The 19,125-nt window shown below is 38.2% G+C and overlaps 1 protein-coding gene across 1 annotated transcript in view; it reads right to left on the reverse strand.

Moving 5' to 3' along the window:
• Positions 1–19,125, reverse strand: part of IMPG2 (interphotoreceptor matrix proteoglycan 2) — a 53,780-nt gene that overhangs the window by 10,492 nt on the left and 24,163 nt on the right. The window contains exons 6-13 of the mRNA XM_041464084.1: positions 13,221–13,267; positions 12,667–12,758; positions 9,578–9,739; positions 8,441–8,499; positions 7,170–7,187; positions 4,997–5,241; positions 4,281–4,363; positions 337–649 (exon numbers count right to left, since the gene is read on the reverse strand). Of these exons, the coding sequence (XP_041320018.1) occupies positions 337–649; positions 4,281–4,363; positions 4,997–5,241; positions 7,170–7,187; positions 8,441–8,499; positions 9,578–9,739; positions 12,667–12,758; positions 13,221–13,267 (1,019 nt within the window). The remainder of the gene's footprint in view (positions 1–336; positions 650–4,280; positions 4,364–4,996; positions 5,242–7,169; positions 7,188–8,440; positions 8,500–9,577; positions 9,740–12,666; positions 12,759–13,220; positions 13,268–19,125) is intronic.

Genomic DNA, 19,125 nt, shown 5'->3' on the forward strand with positions numbered 1-19,125 from the left:
ATTCCATAATATATCCCGGCCTTTCATACCAAAGTCATAAGGACCCCTGTTAACCTCTCTCACTTTCCATTCAGTTATTCTGTGGGCCAAGTCAAGACCTACAAAATTACTTCTATGCTATTTAACAAGTGCCATGTATGTATCATTTCCAGAAGAGAGAGGTATTATTAGCTATTACAAGCATTTTACCTTGGTATATAGCTCTTGGATACATGCACACAAAAAAGGTAAAAATTTCCAGACCTTTCTGAAAACTCATTTACTGAACTATAATTTGGTGAGTATCAGGAAATACTTGTATCCAAATTTAAGCTTCAGTCAATAGCATTAACTTACCATCTAAAGAACTGTGGGCTGAAAGCCATTCCAGAGAGTCCACAGAATCATGCTCTAGCACTGGTACAGTGACTAAATGAGTAGTCTCTAAATTCTGCCCATCAGGCAAAGAAGTGACATCAACCTCTGAGGAAAGTGGAGCTTCAGGTGCCAAACCGGCCTCATAGTCAACGTTCTCTGGTCTTGGCTGGATATCATTGTCACTGGCCTGCTCACTGTCTGAGGTGGAATCTGGTTTGGGGTAATCAAAGGGCAGGGCATTGCTGACAGTTGACTCATCTGCAGAAGGACGTTCAGCTAAAAAGGTGCTGTCCTGGAACATAAAGGCACTATTAATATTTCCACTATTACAGGGGAAACACTGATTGTCTGCACTGGGCTGAACACACAGGAGGGGTTAACAGCAGGCAGTGGCCAAGCCTCAGAGGGAGCAATACACAGCAGCAGGACGAGTGGCAAATATAGACCCTTGCTAATCTTGTGCAATAGACATGTAAGATGCACATCCTTCCAACAAATGCCATGTTCAGTCATGTCCACCAAAAAGGGAATGGAGCCATTCTGATTGTCTGGAGTGCAGAACCCCTTAGAGTATTTAAGAGATTTACCATCTATATCCAACACCATCTTCTTTCCTATGCTGAAAAAAAAATCAATCTGTCCATCTCCAACTAAATCAAAGATAAATGTTTTCTGCTTTCCTAAAGCATGGTGAGGTTCTAACAGCTTATTCAGGTTATTCATCAGCCACACAAACAATACAGTAATTCTAATATTTCAGTTACTATGATGCATGAAACAATGTAGAAAGTGAATTTCAATGGATGCATGCCCAGTTATCATTTATTGATATCTTTTAATTTGTGGGTATGAGAACAACAAAGACCAGAATGTAATGAAGAGCATTTAGAACCTGGAATAATTTAGTCTCAAAGCCAAGATACCTGTGCAGAAAAAAAAAATAATCTATCAGCAGTAATGATATTTAAATGAAATTTATTTAAATTGATATTTAATGAAATTTATTTAAATATTTAAAAATGAATTTGTGTATTATTTGAAATGTGAAAAAATAATTTGTCGTTACATCTCCAATTTCCACACCGTTCACTTACTATTCCATGTCCCAATCTTTATTTAGTTTACAGTTAAAGTGGTTAGCATATTTCATCTTTGAATATTAATCTCCTACTATGTTGTCTGATGAGGTAGCTATATTAGAAAAAGGCAATGAAGATAATAAGTTATTTGGTCAAGGCTATGAAAGCAAGCTGATAGCCTAAAACTCAGGAATTAGTGTTTTACATGGATACCTGCCCACATATAAATGCTGTGCAGCAGTGGGATAAAGACCAAAAACCCTGTAGGGTATGAAAAACTGCCAAGCAATTTCAAGAAGCAGCAATTTGCTAAGGGCTAAGAAACTGCCAATGGTGACAAATAAAGTTAAGTAAAATTACAGTGGACATAGGTTTTGTAATTTCAGTTCAAAACTACTGTAATAATTTCTGTAGCTCACCATTCCTGTCAAATCTCTTTCTGTTGCTTAACCAGAAGGAATCACAGGAAGAAGCCAAATACTTTTCAATTTGAAATTTTACTCCAGGTTGAAATGTGGGTGAATTAAATTTTCAGCTTAATTCAAACTACATTTGAATGCTTTGGAAAGAGGCCAGTTAAGGTACTTTTTTTTCTTAAATTATTTTTTTGCATGTATTGATCATATTTAAAAATGCCAGTTGTTATGCCATCACAGTCTTGTCAAATTTTTTAATTTATATGGTGACAATCAGTTGAAAAGTATATATACTGTAGAGACATGTGCTGCATCAATTTTATTTTTGGCAAGACTAGCCACTATAAATAAAGCTGTAAAAAGAGTTACTGTACCAAATTAGAAATAAATTACACATATAAATTCCATAAAGAATGAATTAGGACTATGAGCAATATCTCCTCAACACATTTATTTAATGTAAGCATTTAGTTGCCAGGGATTGCACCTCATCATTTATTTGAATGTGGATAAATTCTCCTATGGCAACTAACATTATTCAAAGACTTGTTACAGGACAATATATTATATTAACAAGTTTAATATCATATTGGCTACTTCTGGTTTTCACCAGTGTAAAAGTTTTACAAATATGATATATGGCTGTAAACACAGAACCCTTCTCCCTGATTTTTCCTTTTCTGCTGCCAGAAAAGCATTGTAATCCTCAAGCCAGAGCGTTCTACCCTTACAACTCAATACAAACAAGAAAATACAGCTTTCAAAAACTAGACCTGATTTTTGCTTTACTTTTAAAGGGTATTGCAAAACTCAAAAGAATTAGTTGTACCATCATGAAATCATGACAGTCCCATGCAATGTCATGATATTGATATGCTAATACAAATCCAGCTTATTCTCAAATCGCCAGGGGAAAACTATTGTAAAATTCTTTTCCATAGGTAACAATTCTACTTGAAAGCAGCTACTTGAACCATAAAGGTTCAACATCTGTGGAAAAAATTTATCAATTGTGTACTGTTTAAGCATATTTAGGATTTTCTTATATTTATCTGAAGCTACTTTGCAAATTACCGTGTATTGCAGATTGTACACAGCTGGTTTGGGGATACACTTGATACCTTTTACATAATCAGAGTTTTTGACTAAAGATATAGAAGCTTTTATTCACAGTCATGATTAGAGAAATATTACTTCCACAATTTTTTGTTATAATAATATTCCCAAGAACTGGTTAAAAATTTATTCTTGCAAAGCTACCACTACTCTAAAATATCTTCCTGCCTGCACATCTGTCAGAATGGCAGAATTCTTTGTCTTACTAAAATAAACATCTACAACATTTTCAACTAGTTAGATGTCTCCAGTAAAGAGAAAGCCCTTTTCTGAAAGCCAACTTAAATTAATGTTTATCTATACCATATTTAATCCATTATGGCAAATCCACATGAATTTTCATTTTCGGCATCAATGAGTAGTTTTTAAGACTCAGCGAAAGCTGTCATGAAATTAAGGACATTATACTTATGTCCATTCTAACAATATTTGCATTCTGTGAAAAAAATATTTTGCTTACATAAAATTTTCAGAAGTTGGCTAAAATTAAATGTGTCTGCACCCATAACATTGTCTCATGATGGACTGAGTGAGAACCTACCATCCAGCACAAGTGGATCTGGACTTTAGGGCATGATCTGAGCTCATTTCTTGTTGAAAGCTCATCTGTGTTACAGAACAGAGTGGAGAGCAGAAACCAACTGCCCAGACAACAATTCAGCACTCAGAAGACCTCCCCGTTGGCAGAATTGACTGCCTTGATCTCAGCATTGCCAGCACCTAACTCAATGTCTTTGCTTAAAGTCCCTTTGTACAGGCATGGTCAGGGACATCAAGTCTCCTGTCCAATACAGAACTCTAGTCTGTGTCTTGGATTATTCCAGAGGGAGTCAGAGGAGACAATTACAGTTTCAAGAGGCAAAAAAAAGAACCAGTGTCAGTTATTCTCTTCTGCTGGTATTAGGAAGATGGACATAATTTTAAAACCAAATTGCGAATTTTCTTTGAAATAAATACAGTAACAAAAGGAGCTTATGAAACTTAGCATTTTGTCTCTTCTAGCAGCCAGCTATAGGATTTACATGTATTTCTTCTTTCCAAAGAAAGGTAGTATCATGGAAGGAAGAATCATCTCTTTAGAGATGTTTACAATCAAAATAAGATGATCACAGCATACTCTTGGGCAACAGACACTAGAATTGTCACATAAGAGTTTTCACCAGTTTCCACTCCAATATAAGGTGCAACTTCATTAGTACTTACTCTGCATGACCAATAGGATAGAGAAGCTCTGAGTGTTGGCTACAATTCTACCTTGCTGAACTAAGTTGTTCAAATGTGTCCAAAGGCCGCTGCTCAGAGCCATACTCACATCAAAATCCGGGCGCTCCAGGACAACTGGATGCTCAGTAATCCAGGATGGGTCTTCTGATGTGGGGTGCAGTATTTCCTTCACTGTGGAAATAGAAACACTTGGGATCTAAAGGCTGCAGTGACAGTGTGAGGAAGTTGTGTTGGAAGACTGACTGAAAAACCCTCTCTGATTTCAGATTTGTAAGTAAATCCTCTCAAAAAGTTTGCCAGAGAGATTTTGTTTCTGGAAATACCCCCAAATCACTGACAGGAAGTGAAGGGGAAAGATAAGAACAAAGAGATGACAGCACTCTTTTGTCACCTCTAGCAGGATCGCTGAATAGTCAACAATAATCTGGGTATTCCTTTTGTGCTGCCTAAAGCCAACACAGAGCTATTAAGTTGAAGGTGACCCTGATGCAATGTACACCATGTGAACCATGTATCCCCTTTTTATTCCTATTAATTTTTGAAAGTATTACTGAAAGTGCATACCACAAACCTCAGTTTCAGAATAAAAATTAAAATAAAATGGGGGGCTAGGCTAATGGATCAAGAACAGGATGCTACTGCTAATGACTTGACCTGGTTAAGATCAGAGCAAAACAGGCTACAACATAGTTGATTTTGTTCTGTTTAATTTTTCAGAGGACAGCTGAATAATTCTCTCATCTGAGATTTATTTTATAAGAAGTCAGATGTGTGGCACACCGATGCATCATAATTAATACCCACCATTAGTAAGCTGAAGAGAGTTTGGGTCTAAAGAGATGGAAGCATTTTCAAGCAGAGCATTTTTCTGGAGGATCTCAGCAATATAATCTCGGAAATCACTGATGGTGTACACAACTGTTGGATTATCCTCTATGCCCATGAAGGAGTTGTCCTCTACCTTGTTTGAATGAAGGTTAATCAGGTCCCAGGTGGCATTGCTGATGGCTTTTCCATCAAATGTGACAGCATAGTGAACTTCCACCCCACTTCAGTTGTACAAAGAGAAAGAATACAGATGAGAAATTCCAGGTTTTCCTGAGCAAGCAAAGACTAATTTTTTCACAAGGGCCCAAGTCAACACCCTTTTTAATATAAAAATACATGGCTTTAAAGAATGAATAAAAACTACTTGATTATTTTCACAAAGTTCTCAAGGGAAATGGTACCCAAAACTGACATCTGGTCTGGTGCCAGTCCCATATTTCTACTAGTGAATGGCAGACAGACCACAGGCAGACCAAAACACTGACTTTCTTCAAGCATTATTAGTGGGTCCACCAGCATGCAGTGGTGAGAGCAGTGATTTTAAGATCATACCAATAATAGGAAAGGTTCTGAGGTGTGAAAATATACAGGAAAAACATGTTGTACATAGTAGCAATCTATAGTAGCAAGTGAGACCCCTAATCTCTGTCACTGCACAGTGTTAACCTTCGTGAAAGAATATTTTTAATGGCAATAAAATAGTATTTAATTCATCAAATTGGGAAAATTTATCTAGACTCATTTGATCATTTATTCTATAACTCAGTTTTGTATCTGTCTACAGTTTAGAGTTTTTTTCATATTAACTCTCCTCCATTTTCTTAATTTTCCTTAATACATCTGGATGGCCTTTTCCACATGACAGATTAGAATGCAATCAGATTTACCATACACTGGGCATAAGCACAAGGGAACTTTACAAGATATGACACATTTTGGCTGTAGACAGAACACAGCAAGAAAAATAAGTAACCTCTGAAGCGTTAGAAACGTGAGCTCTGAATACAGGTCTTCCTGATTCCACAGAGCTGTACTGGATTTCTAAAACAATGGCTCTCTTCAGAGAAGTCTTTAAAACCCCCGTTCCAGATATCACAGAGAAAATTCACAAACACACTGACTAAACCCAGGAGCCTGGGGTTTTGCTGCTGGCTCCATCATTGACATGAGCCCACCATAGGCTCACCATGGCCACTGGCTGTCAGCAGAGGAGATTTAAAAGGACAGCAGTAGTGAAAAGACACAGGAAAGATGGAACAGAATGTGGTCCTCAAACATAACATTTAGGTTTAATACCACTGTGTTGCCATTCATAATGCCTAACAAATAACTACAACACCACCCTCTTTCTGGAAAGGGCTGACCATCTGGTGCCTGGAACATAGCCCTTGTGAACAGTTGCATATAGTTTGTAAAGAGATTTGTGTTTCTAACCTTTTTTGAAAAGTTAGAATAATTCTCATTCTCTTTAAACTGGTTCATGGAAACTGGCTATGCTGAGATACACGCAGAACAAATTAATACATTTAGTAAATTAAGGCTGCAATTCTTTTTCTATCTTGTGACATGCTTAACACACTAAAGAATGAAAATTCTGGATTCTTATCTTGCATATGTCTGATGGAATACAAGTCCAGACTAATCCCATGTTCTGCTAAAGAACATTTATTAAAGTTCTGCTATGATCTGCAGCACCTCTGGCCTTGAAGCTAAGCCAACGGCCTTTGCTGGAGAACTGTGGGGTTCTTATCTACTTCTATTTCAGTAATAATAATAATCCCATATCTATTCAAGACTTTGCTTCAAAGTATGAAGACTTTGAGTCATTGTTCAGCAATCTTGTTTTCTTCACAAAAGAGATTCTTATACACAAGTTATCCCAGTAGCTGACTTGTGTTTAGGATGATTTTTCCTGAGGTTTTTTTTTTTTTTTTAAATTATTACTTAAATAAGCAAATTAGGATTATCCTTAATTGAAACAGATCAGTTACTTGCAGTTTCTGGTAGAACCTTCTCTCACAATATTTATGTTAGATAACTATGTTGCTCTGAACACAAAAACACAAATCCCAAAAAACAATTCCCTCCAGATAAATATGTTTTCCCCATCTCTATTATGACAATATCTATAAAAAAAAGTTGTCCTTACCTGTCTTCCTCGGAAGGGCTGATTATAAAAACAAAACAGAACTTGTTAAATCAATATAATAGCTTGCTTTAAGTCTTAAAAATTTAACACATTTGCTTTAGTGTTCTACACAGCATAACCATTTGAAAATCCTTTTTAGTTGCTTAGCTATTCATAGTTACTCAGCTACATAAATTGTTCTGCTTTTAGTGAACTGAAATGTTTTCTATTGATCCCAAGGAATCAGCAGAGCAGAGCCATCTCAGATTACTGTAAATAATGCAGGTAAATTGATGTCAGTGTCAAGAAGATCAAGGCTCACTTACTCTACCTAAAGGTTTAACTTCGTCCAATGGGTTTTTGTCATGCACAGCAGAGAACAGACTTTGCCAGAAATACCTTTTATTTGTCTTCTCAAATGAACCTAGTGTTTGCAAACCTACTAGACTGCAAATACCAAGATGGAAAGTTTTGCTACCTTCCAGGCTGAAAACTGGATGTAGCCGAGGGCTCCGACTACAAGACCTCTCTCACTACAGTTGCTTTGTTACATGCATGTATACTAATTAAAATACTCCAGACGATAAATTCTAAGAAATACAGCTTACAGTCTCAAAGAAAACATAATTTAAATTAACTAATGAAAACACTCATTAGATTCTAAAAGTTATATCCAGTCCATTCAAGAAAAATCACAATTTGTGTGTTCTGTACTCCAAAAGTCAAACATTTTATGCATGTTTGATGCATTAACTTAACAAATTAACTTTAAATGTCACTCTGAAGCACAAATGGATTTAAAAGTATATTTCTAGGAATACAGAGAGTTAAAACATTCCATATCATTTATCAAACTATCCTCCACCTCATTTTTTTAATCCAAGAGAGAGAGAGCTTTACATATCCTAAACACTAACCTTTAGAGCCATCCCAAATTAACATTAAGAATTTGAAAAAGAACTTTAAATACACCACTTTTTCCCGAAATTATTTCTGTGTTCTTCCTTGTTTAATACTTGGATATATTAGAAGTAGCAGATATGAATATAACTTTTAATTTTAGGATAGAATCTTGAACAATAATGCCTCATCTTAAAACCACAGCAAAAATTTCATGTGAAGAATGCCAGAAGGAAAAAAACAGTTGTGTATTTCTATTTTGGTTGCATATATATGAGGGCAGTTGGTGAATACATCCTAGGAGTTCCCACACACACACCCGACATACTGCCAAGCATCATGTCAGCTCATTACACCATCCTACATGATCATATGCATCAGGATCTTTTTACCTGTAATCCAGGATATGAATGTTTTTGTATCCAGGTAGTCCTTCAAATACGCTTTTAATCTATTTTGATGGGAAAAAAAAAATAACACAGATTCCATTTACTTCTGCTCATGTGGTGAAAAATTAGGAAGTGTTTCTAGCATTGTCCAAAAATGTATCTGAGCTGTTATATCTAATAGGTGAAAAACAGTTAAATATTCTTTTCTTTATGGAAGAGTAGTTTTAATGACATTGTTTCATTATTAGAAAAAGTGGAAATAAAAAGTATGAGGAACAACATCCAGTGTTTCCCAAGAACTGCACAGAAACATTCCAAGGGAAGAAATGGAAAGAGACTGCCAAGATAATCAACTGTGCTACAGGAGACAAAACCAAGATAGAGAATACTGAAAGCTCATGCTGGTTTAGAAAGATATTTAGCTTCCAAAGATCCTTGCCAGTTGAGGATTATTTTTTACTCTGTGAATTCTTGTTCCTCTCCCCCATCTCCTTATTTTTAAACTGTCTCTGGTGAGACTTGAACAATCACAGTGCTGCTGACTTTTTTTGCCGAGAGCTTCTTTATTCAAACTCAGAGAAAACCAGGCACGGGATCAAAGGAGTGGAATACCCATGTGCCAGGTGGACTCGGTCCCATCTGACATTTTTGACACACACTCATACCATGGCATTGCTACTTGGACTCACAGCTAGGAAAACTAAGATGTCTAGCCTATGCTAGCAACTTGTGAAAGTCATGCAACATGTGAAAGGTGATGCTTTTTGGCTGCAGTGAAGAGTACATCTCTTTCCATTTGGCCCAGGATCTGGCACAGGTTAGCCCCAGTAAAAAGTATTCAGAGAACCAACCTGAACTAAATGGGGCTAGGAAGGAGACAAAGCTAGAGAAAAGATAAGCCTCATGATAAGCAGCCATATGACAACTTAGATGTCTCCCTTCTTCAAAGAGAAAAGGCAGACACACACTCAGCTCCCAAAATATGATGGCAATATAATTACCACCATTATAGACAAAATAAAAAACAAATATTGGAAACTATAGGTAGACAAAAATCAGCAGCCCTGACAAAGATGCTTTTTGCTGCTATTGCTTTGCAGAGCCAGCAAAAGGAAAAATGAAGTTAGGGAAGAGAATCACCTGAGAAATGAATCGTTCTGACAGCAGTTGATACTCAGCAGCAGATGGGTCCTTCAGCTCCTCACTGTACTGTTCACCAACAATCAAAATGTTGAACTCAATCATTTGCTCAGTTACAGGTCTGACTATGTTTTCATCCTGCTTCTTTATCTCGTTATTGATCTGGAAGGGAAGGAAGAAGGGAGAGAAGAGACACACTTAATGGCACGTGAATGCTGCAGTCCAAAGCACAGCGTGTTCATTGCTGGAGCCATCAGCACTCTTGCTTGCCTGGCACTAGAATGGAGTGCTTGTAAAGCCTCAGGGACAGAGGCAGCAACTAATGAGGACGTCTACTAAGCAAGAACACTTCCTGAGAATTCTCGTCTTGAAGATAATTCTGTTTTCCATTTGGACACCTTTAGTGTAAATCCATCTCATTGACCTCAGGTACAAAGTGAAACACAGATGTGTGGGACCAATTTAAAGTGCAACCATGGCTACTCAAACATCTCACTTGAGCCCAGTCAGTGTAGGCTGATTTACCTGAAATTTACTCATTTATCACAAGACTCCTACTCACTATTCCAGCTGGAAGACAAACTGCCTTTGCCAAGATCTACATTTGGAATAATATTCTGTGTTGTTCAGCCTCGGGAGATAAAGGATCCCCCCAGATACAGAATGGGCACTGGGAATGGGAACTCTGCTGAGCTAAAGCAGTGGGCTTCAACTGCTGTGTCTATAAAAATGTCTACTCATTTTTGTATTTATTTCAAAAAGCCCCAGAGCAGTGGCTGTGCAGTGCATCAGGGATGCATGGAGCTATCATGGTTGCCACAGGCAGCAGTGAATGCCAAGTTTTAATCCAATTTGAATGACTGAGCATGCTTTCTGCTTACTTCCCTAGTATTTTTAAAACAGAATACTATTCCTTGTGGTATACTGAAAGACATCAGAAAAAATTTTTTTAAAAAATAGAGATTTGTCTGGGAGAGAAGAGAAGGCTGGCTTGTTAACTGTAGCCAAATGTCTTTTGCTAGAGGTCTTTGACTATTTACACACATATTTGTTGCATTTTTCCTATTAAAAGGGAAAAATAGAGAGCCAGAAAAAGCAGATCTTGTCAATGAAGCTGCAGTCTTAAGTTATGCATCATGCAGGAAATGGAAAAAAAACTTTCTCCAGAAAGTTCATCTGCCATCAGTGAGCAACTTCTACATTGTTTAGGAACTCTATAAATTTTTTTTGTTAAATTCTCTTTCCTTTTTCATTGGATAACTCTGTCCATAAGACCATAAGGACTGGTACATTACTTAAAGTTAGTTAGCATTTGAGAGATACACATTTAGCAGGCATATATATAGTGCTATCATTTGTCTGTTTGCAATACCATGTAGTTTAAATAATTTATCAGCCCCCCAAAACCTGGTACAGTCAGCATACAAAGTGCAGAAGATGATCGTTGCTCACTCTTGGCCTTTTAATCAGCAATGCATTTTGGCTGCTAAGAGCAATGAGGTGGGATGTAACTGTACAGAGTAAAAATGCTGTAGCAGCAGCAGCAATCTAATTCTGGTTCCTTTCCAATTTACTCAGTGGTCCTATTCTCTGCTCCAGTAGAAATATTCCAGGCAGTTCTGTTTCAAAGGAAGAATAATGCTGTTCTTGGGACCAAACCACAAGTGTTCTTGGTACATAACATAAGGCCAGACCCTGCACTGAAAGCTCTAGAATAAAGTACATTTTGGTTCAGCTTTGTTTCAGGGCCTAGGTTATTGAACAACATGGCCCAAGTACAATAAATCAGCATGTGAAACTGTAAGCTTCTCTGTGATCCATTGAGAGCTTCATTTTTATAAGAGAAAAAAATCCAGCTGATTGATAACACTGGTTTATAAAATTTTCTTCAGTCATGTTGGCCCATGAATACTGCAATTGAATTCTAGAGTGCGGAATTAAAATTCCATCTGGAGGACCTGTTTCCTAGAAGCAAATGCTGTCCTGGGACCTATGTGGTGGTCAGCTCACTTCTACAGAGATGTTTAAATATGGGGTCTAGACTTCCCTGTGCTGTGAGCTTTGGTTAAATATCACTGAAAGAGTGACTTGTAAGATGCTAAATACAAGTTCACCTACATCAGCAGAGGAAAAAGAGCAGAGTATCAGAGTCTTCAAGGCTGTCCACCTCTCTACTGTCCTACATAACTGTACCCCACAGACCCTCAAAACTCTACTACAGCAACCTAAGGAATATTGTGCTTCCATAGGAATAATAGTGTTCCACATTCTTCTTGGAGCTTTCAAAGCCACTAGGCATTCCCTCTCCAGTCCTATGACACTAGCAAAATCCTCACCTGATGGTTTAACTGATATATTATCTCCCACTGTGGGGGAAGAGGTATTTCAAAGCCTCTCCAAATGGAAAATATATCTGCCCAGGAAAATGTCTTCAAACTTTAGAAATTCACACTCTGATTTTATTGATGCTGTGATGATTTTTTGAGTTTTTTTAAATATACCTCTTATGTATTCTCAGTACCCTTAGCAGGCATATTTATAATTCCTTAAGTCTGATACCTTAGCATAGTCCTGGTATTGTGTTAGGCCAGGAGACCAAACACCCTCAAAGCCTCACAGCTGGAGGCCAGAAAGCCTTACGCTATCTTTAGAAACCAAGGCCCCCTCTAGAACACATCCTGCAGGCCAGGATTGGGCCCATCTAATGGAGAACACTTGGAGATAGGGGGATGCCACTCTATTCATTCAAGCCTCTCATTGGAACATCCTTGTTAGATATACTAATTTGCAAGGTCTGTAAAATTGTATACATGATCTACCATGAGTGTGCACTTCAGTGTATTCCACCTTGGCAAATTGTTGCACCATAAGAATCCTTATTAAATACTGAGGTAAAAATCCTTTATCCCTTAACTGTGTCTGGCTCTTAATTTTAGGACCGAGAATAAGGCAACACTATGAAATCCTAGTTTGTGTTAACACACCATATTAACAACACCTTTAATTGCAATTAAAATGTAAATGACCATAAACAATATCATGTAGGGAAGGCAACAGAATGTTGAACCAAATGAAAAAAACCCACTCACAGTGGTGTCTACATTGTCATGGTCATGGATGGTATCACCCGCAGGACTCTCGACAGAGACCTCATGAGGGAGAGGAACATTGGCAGCTGCATCTGAGTTTGAAAGAGAACAGTATTATTTTGTTTGGGTTTGTTTGTTGTTTTTTTCTTTTTCTATATACCCACAGAAGCAGTTCAGCAAGCATAAACCAACAGTCAGATTTGATTCCTACTCCCATCATCATGACAGCAAAAGCATAGGAGACACATGAAAAGCCTGAGGAAAAGTATCAAATACACTAATCACTATAAGATGCTGACATTCTGCTAAGCAGATGTATTTTTGGAAACATAAATTTAGGTGCACTAAAACCGGCACAGAACTAATTTATTGAATAAAAATAAAAATCCTGTTTATGATCCATGAAATCACAAAATGTCAGCACATAACATGATCTCCAGATTACAAATGGCATTAAAGAGGTGTAAAAATTCTTTCTGAAATCCAAACACATGAATGTCTCAATTTTCTGGTAACTCAGAATCAGCCTTAACATCAGTTAGATAAAAACTGACCTCTTAGTGTGGTAACATCAGCATCCGAAGGTGGAGTAGGAGTCCCACTAGATAAAAAACAAATCAGAAATTGAAGCTGGATGTGGTAAGATAAATGTAGTAGTTTTTGATATTGCTGTGATTCTGATACTGCACCAAGAAGAATATGTGCAGAAGAAATTTTTCATGCTACCATTTTGCTCATAACTTCATAAAAATTAGGCTTCATGGTATTTCAGTTATTTTTTGAGACTTAGATTTTGGGTCACTTGCATCATACAACACATCATGTGCGTCTCTGGGTTGCTAAGCCTCTTATATCCCAAATGACCTGGAGTCCCATACAAAAATACATTTTGCCTTCTAGTTCTGTAAAGAAAGCAAATGCAAAGAGTTAAACCACAAAGATAAATGGTAATACCCTATAAACCACTCAGTTTTTAAAATACTCCCCCCAGTGCACTAAAACACCATAACTGCACTCAAATCACTGCAAGAAGATGGGTTCTTTCCATAATTAATTTTACTCTGCTTATTTGGAAATCTTCAAAACACATCAGTTTCCAAACCCAGTTATGGGATTCACACACATGTATAAAATGACTTTGGGCCAAATGTGAAAAGAAGAATAATCACATGAGGACTGTCAGCCTGAAAAAATACTATCAGCTTTGACAGCTCTTACAGTAAACCCAAGCTGCCTGGAGCCAATTCTGTAAGCCTGGAGCAACTGTCAAGTTACCAAGAGTGGGAGACATGCTCTGACAGAAACAAGTCCTTCCTGGACGAAGGGAAAATTATTTTTTGAGTTTGTCATATTGTTAATATATGCAGCACAAGCAATAAGACTGGAGGTTTAACTGCAGGGGAGAAACTGAACATGAACATTACCGAAGTTCATTGTATTGAGATATTTCTCTCACTTCTAAAGGATCTCCTTTTTTATTGCTGATCATACTTGTGCCATGAAACGCTCGTTGCAGCAAGTCTTCACTCCAATATACGCAACATCAGCCATGCTACCTGGCCGTGCCAGGTTTGTTTTATGATTCACATACTCTACAACTGGTCTTGCATTTCATCCTATCCTCAAGCAAAACTCCACTCAAAGCTGATATCTTTCCTCCTTCAGGCTGTACAATCAGTCTTTGTATTACTCCAAAAAAGGGCTTCCAGCACCAGGCAGACAACCAGACTCACAGTTACATTCTACAGACACCAGAGCACCAGCATATGATCAGAGACCATAGTTTCACTGAGTTAATATCTCAAACACTTTCTCTCTCTGCCCCTCACAGACACATAAGACGTGCCAATAAACAGACCTGAAGGCAAAGCTGATGAACTTTCTATTCGAATCAAGGATCTTTTCACCCATCCTTTACCAGAAGGCACAGTCAATCCTCCACAAAATAATTAACTATACCAAAACATAGCTCAGGGAATGTTAAACTGACAGGGTGAGATCTCCACAACAATTCTAAAGCATTAACAAAAAATAAAAACTTCCACATGAAAAAAATCAGAAAATACTTATTCAAGAATTTAAACAGTACCTTCATATATTTTGCACAAATAAAATCAATGAACTCCATGCAAGCTTTGAATGTAGTTGTGCCTGCTTCCATCTCATGGACACTGGTACCTGTTTTCAGCCAGCACAGTGCAAGACTGCTTTTGAGGTTGCCAATTCTTTGGCAAACTCAGTAAATCTTTGAATCATTTCCAAAACTGGAAAATTTTACTAAAAACTGTAATTTTGACAAGATAGCCTCTCTTAAGGATATTTTCTTGAGAATGTTGGTTATGTTTTGGAGGGATTTAGTTTCTTTACTCGTTTCTCATCTTAGAACTGCAATAAAAACTATTGCTTAATTATTAATTGGTCTGATGAAACATTTTCCAATTAAGTTCACCTAACTTCAAGATGCCTCTTTTACCAGTTTCAATAGGAAGTATATTACATCTATAACAGAGTGTCACCAAATTACAGCATCAGAGCATTTTAGTACATCATGTTTAATGTTCAGAAGCAAGACTGACTCTACTTTTCAGGAGAGGTGAACCAGTTTGTGATTTTATTTCTTACAAACTGTTCAGCGTAACTAGGGTCAGAATAGAAGCTCAACAAAAGTAAAGCAATGAGTAGTAAAAACTCTGCTACAGGATTTTTAATGTTCTGGTCTGTTCAAACCTATATCTAGACATTAGTGGGGTCTTGTATCTATCCCCTTTTCTAAAGAAGAGGACAACAAGACACATGATTTGCTGTGGGAGAGCCCTGATCCCAACCTGAGACTCATGGGACTTGATCCAGGTGGCCACAGGTTGGTGCCCGTTATTCTTTGAAGGGCCTCCAGGCACTCCTGACCTCCAGCTACTGCCCCACAAGGCACAGGTCACCCATGCATCCTACATTGTCCCTGCCAGCCTTCTGCACCCTTGTGCTGCAACTCAGGGCATCTCAAAAGAACCAAAATTACTATTTGACCAACTGAGCACCCAATTCTGGTGTGGGTTAGCCTTGGCCAAGGGCCAAACATCCACCCAGCCACTCTGTCACTCCCTCCATATCCATAAGACAGGGGAGAAAATACAATGAAAATCGTCCTGGTTGAAATAAAGCCAGGAAGATCACTCACCAATTACTTCCATGGGAAAATCAGACTCAGGGAAAATTAATTTATTGCATATTTGAGTACATTTGGGTAGTGAAAAGTAGACTAACATTAAAACACCACTTCTTCACTCTTTCCTCGGCTCAACTTCACTCCAGACTCCTTTACCCAGTGCACACTGCAGGAGCAGCAGCTCCTTCAGGAAAAGTCAGCTTGTTCCAGTCAGAGTCCTCCCTCGGCTGCAGGGACTACATGATTTGCTGTGGTGTGGTGCCTTTGGCCTTGGCATTCCACACACCACTGTTTCTCATTCTTTTTGCTCCCTCTTCCTCTCCCTGTGCCATGTTTTTGCCCTTTCTCACACAGGCTTTCCCTTAGCTGCCACTGTCCCCAGTGCAGAGCTCAGCCCTGCCCATCAAAGCTGTCTGGAACCACCCTGGGGCAGCCCCAGACCCACCCAGACAGGAGCCCCCTGAACTAAGTTGCTTGAGTTTTTAAAGGAAAAATCCTCAAAGTAGACAAGAAACCCCTAACAAAATGCTGTGGCATTAATCACACTTTCAAAAGAGGAGGAGAAGCAGTTTACAAATGGAAAGGCCTAATATCTTTCTCAGTTTCTCGTTCTAGGTCAGATTACTGGTCATAGATACATCAAAGTGAAGTTCTCCAAGTTTCAAAAGTCCAAGAGGACTTTCTCTGTCACTGACCCACAAATGCCAGCTCTCCAACAGGGTGCTTCTGTCACAAGCATCACCTTAGGCACTGGTTTAGCCACATGGTGAAAACCACAGCTCAAGCCAGGCCTTGGGGCAGCCAGGATAGCGCTGAAAGGCGAGGTGAGAGTAAGACCAGTGTCAAGGTGAGAGTTAAGGCTGTGTAGCAAACCCAGCTCCTTAAGCAACAACAGACCACACTCTTTCTCAAGGCCAGGTAATATATTCTTACTGGCGCTGAGGGGCCTTGAAATACAAGCCCTCAGGACTACCAAATTTTCTGACAGAATTCCATTGCACAGCTGGCTGAAAATTAAAAACCAAGCACTTAAACATCACTTACTAAAACCCTAATAAATCTAATCAAATCAGTCAAGCACCAAATTTGGTCAAATGATCAGCTACCACTTTTTTTCAAGAGGATGAAAATATAGTTTTAAGGACACTATGCTGTAACCAAGCTCACTTTACACACAACGTTGGTTTTTCATTACCTTACCAGAACAATGAGGTTTGCTTTCTTTTTGCCTTCTACTTCCCCTTAACATTTTTCAAATGCCTACTTTATTGATCACCTAAAAATGCATCAATTGTACTGAGCACCTCTAATGAAGTCACTCAAAATGCACATACTGGGGCAGAGCATATACTGGATTGTCTGAACACATCACTTTTCAAGGTAAACAGATTCAAATTCATGCTACTTGCACCACGTAAAGTACACAGGATTTTTTATAGTTTTGCCCCAGGATTAATTTAAGGCCCACACTTGATTTTTAATTCTACCTACACAAGCAAGCCACTCCAGGTAGAGGGACTGTATTCCAACAAGAGTTTATTGTGACTTTGAGACACAGATACATGAAATATAATTTCCATTGTCCTACCTGCATGAGTGATTCCCTGGATCATCTTGGCTGAGCAGTAAGCAAAATATAAAAACATACACATATGTATGGAGAGGCAGGAAGGAATATGGACAAGCAGATATCTAAGCACCAGAACAAACAACACTTGCACTTGTGTTTCCTTGGCAGAAACAAGCGGTTTCAGATCACACAGCTCTGTTAGACACCAGGATCTGGGCAAGTGTGAGACAAGATCCATAAGGGCCTAGGAAGCTGATCTGAAGCGAACAGTGCTCATGGACAGCCTATACATATTAATGCAGCAATCACAGCTCACAAATACAGCCTGCATCCCCCTTTTTCAAGGCCCATGGTACATACTTCTGTTTGACAGCAGTCATGTCAGGAGAAGACATGACAAGTTCCAGTCCACCAAAGCATAAACAGAGTTCCACTGACTCATAGGCCTGACCTGGTTCTTTATGTGCAGCCATACTGTGTTATCAAGGAGAAGCAACACTCTGGACCTGTCAAATGGGCCATCAGTGATACCATTTGACAGCTCCCCATGTAGTTCTATGAAGGTATTAGTTAGATTTTTCTCTACATTTCTCTTCAAGGTTTAAGACAAACCCAACTCTGTGGTTGAATAAAGTAATATCTTCAAATTTGTATTACATGTTGTGGACATCCACCAGTTTATCATTATTTATAAGATTGTTAGTCAGTTTGAATGTTCTAAAGTCTAACTGGCTATGTCAAGCTTTTCTTTTTCTTGAACAATGTTACTTCAATTCTCATGTTGCGCAAAGGTGAGAAATATTTATTGTCTAATTTTCTCATTTTTAAATATTTCAATCACTTGGCCTTGAACTAACTAGCATGCAATTTAAAAAGTATTTTTAGGCAATTTCAGAATGCAAGACAAACCCTTGTATTCAGATTCTCTTCCTTTTAATATTTTCATGAATTTATCTTCATTTTCATTTAGGTAGTTCTTGAATTTTCCTCTCTTTTGGTTCTAATTAAAATAGGACAAACCTTTCATACTTGCTACCAGACAGTAGGGAGCACAAAAGAAAATTTACAACTGAAAAGGAACAATGTGGAACTCTTCACATGTGGTAAAGCTGTGCAGATGATCAAAAAATGTCTGAAATGAGGAATATCACTGCCAAGTCCACATGCAAAGAGTAGAGAAACTCAGGTAGGTTTCTACATCACTGCAGGCAGAACTGCTGAACCGATGAAATTATCCCAGCACAGAAGACAAACTCTTACGCTTTCATGAAGCACATTTAGATAAATACTATAAAAGCCAAATTGATACATCATCATCCATTGCTACCACTGCTGATAAAATATGGATTTCAGATTTGCCAAGGCAGAGAACATGGACAGAACACAGAAGGTCTGGGCAAGATTTACTGCATCTAATTTTAGTGAGGTTGGAATCAGCAAGTACCATCAGAAAGGACAGGCGCCTCTACACATTTCATTTTGCATTTAAAATGCTCCTGAAGAAGTCAAAAAGTAGTTTGTTGTATTCCTCCTTTTCAACTATCCTATCCTCTTTATCTTTTCCTCAGTGTGCTGTTGTGCATACAGCACTCAAGCAAGGCTATGACATAAAAACTCTTGTTTTCCACTGCAACAATTTTGTGCTACTTCTTTGCTTGCAGCTGTTTCTCATGATCTGGCTTTTGATCCTCCAGGAATTAGACAAAAGAACCGTCCTATTGTCAAG

The sequence above is a fragment of the Pyrgilauda ruficollis genome, unplaced genomic scaffold, assembly GCF_017590135.1.
Source record: "Pyrgilauda ruficollis isolate IOZ18807 unplaced genomic scaffold, ASM1759013v1 scaffold17, whole genome shotgun sequence".
Classification (NCBI taxonomy): Eukaryota; Metazoa; Chordata; class Aves; order Passeriformes; family Passeridae; genus Pyrgilauda; species Pyrgilauda ruficollis.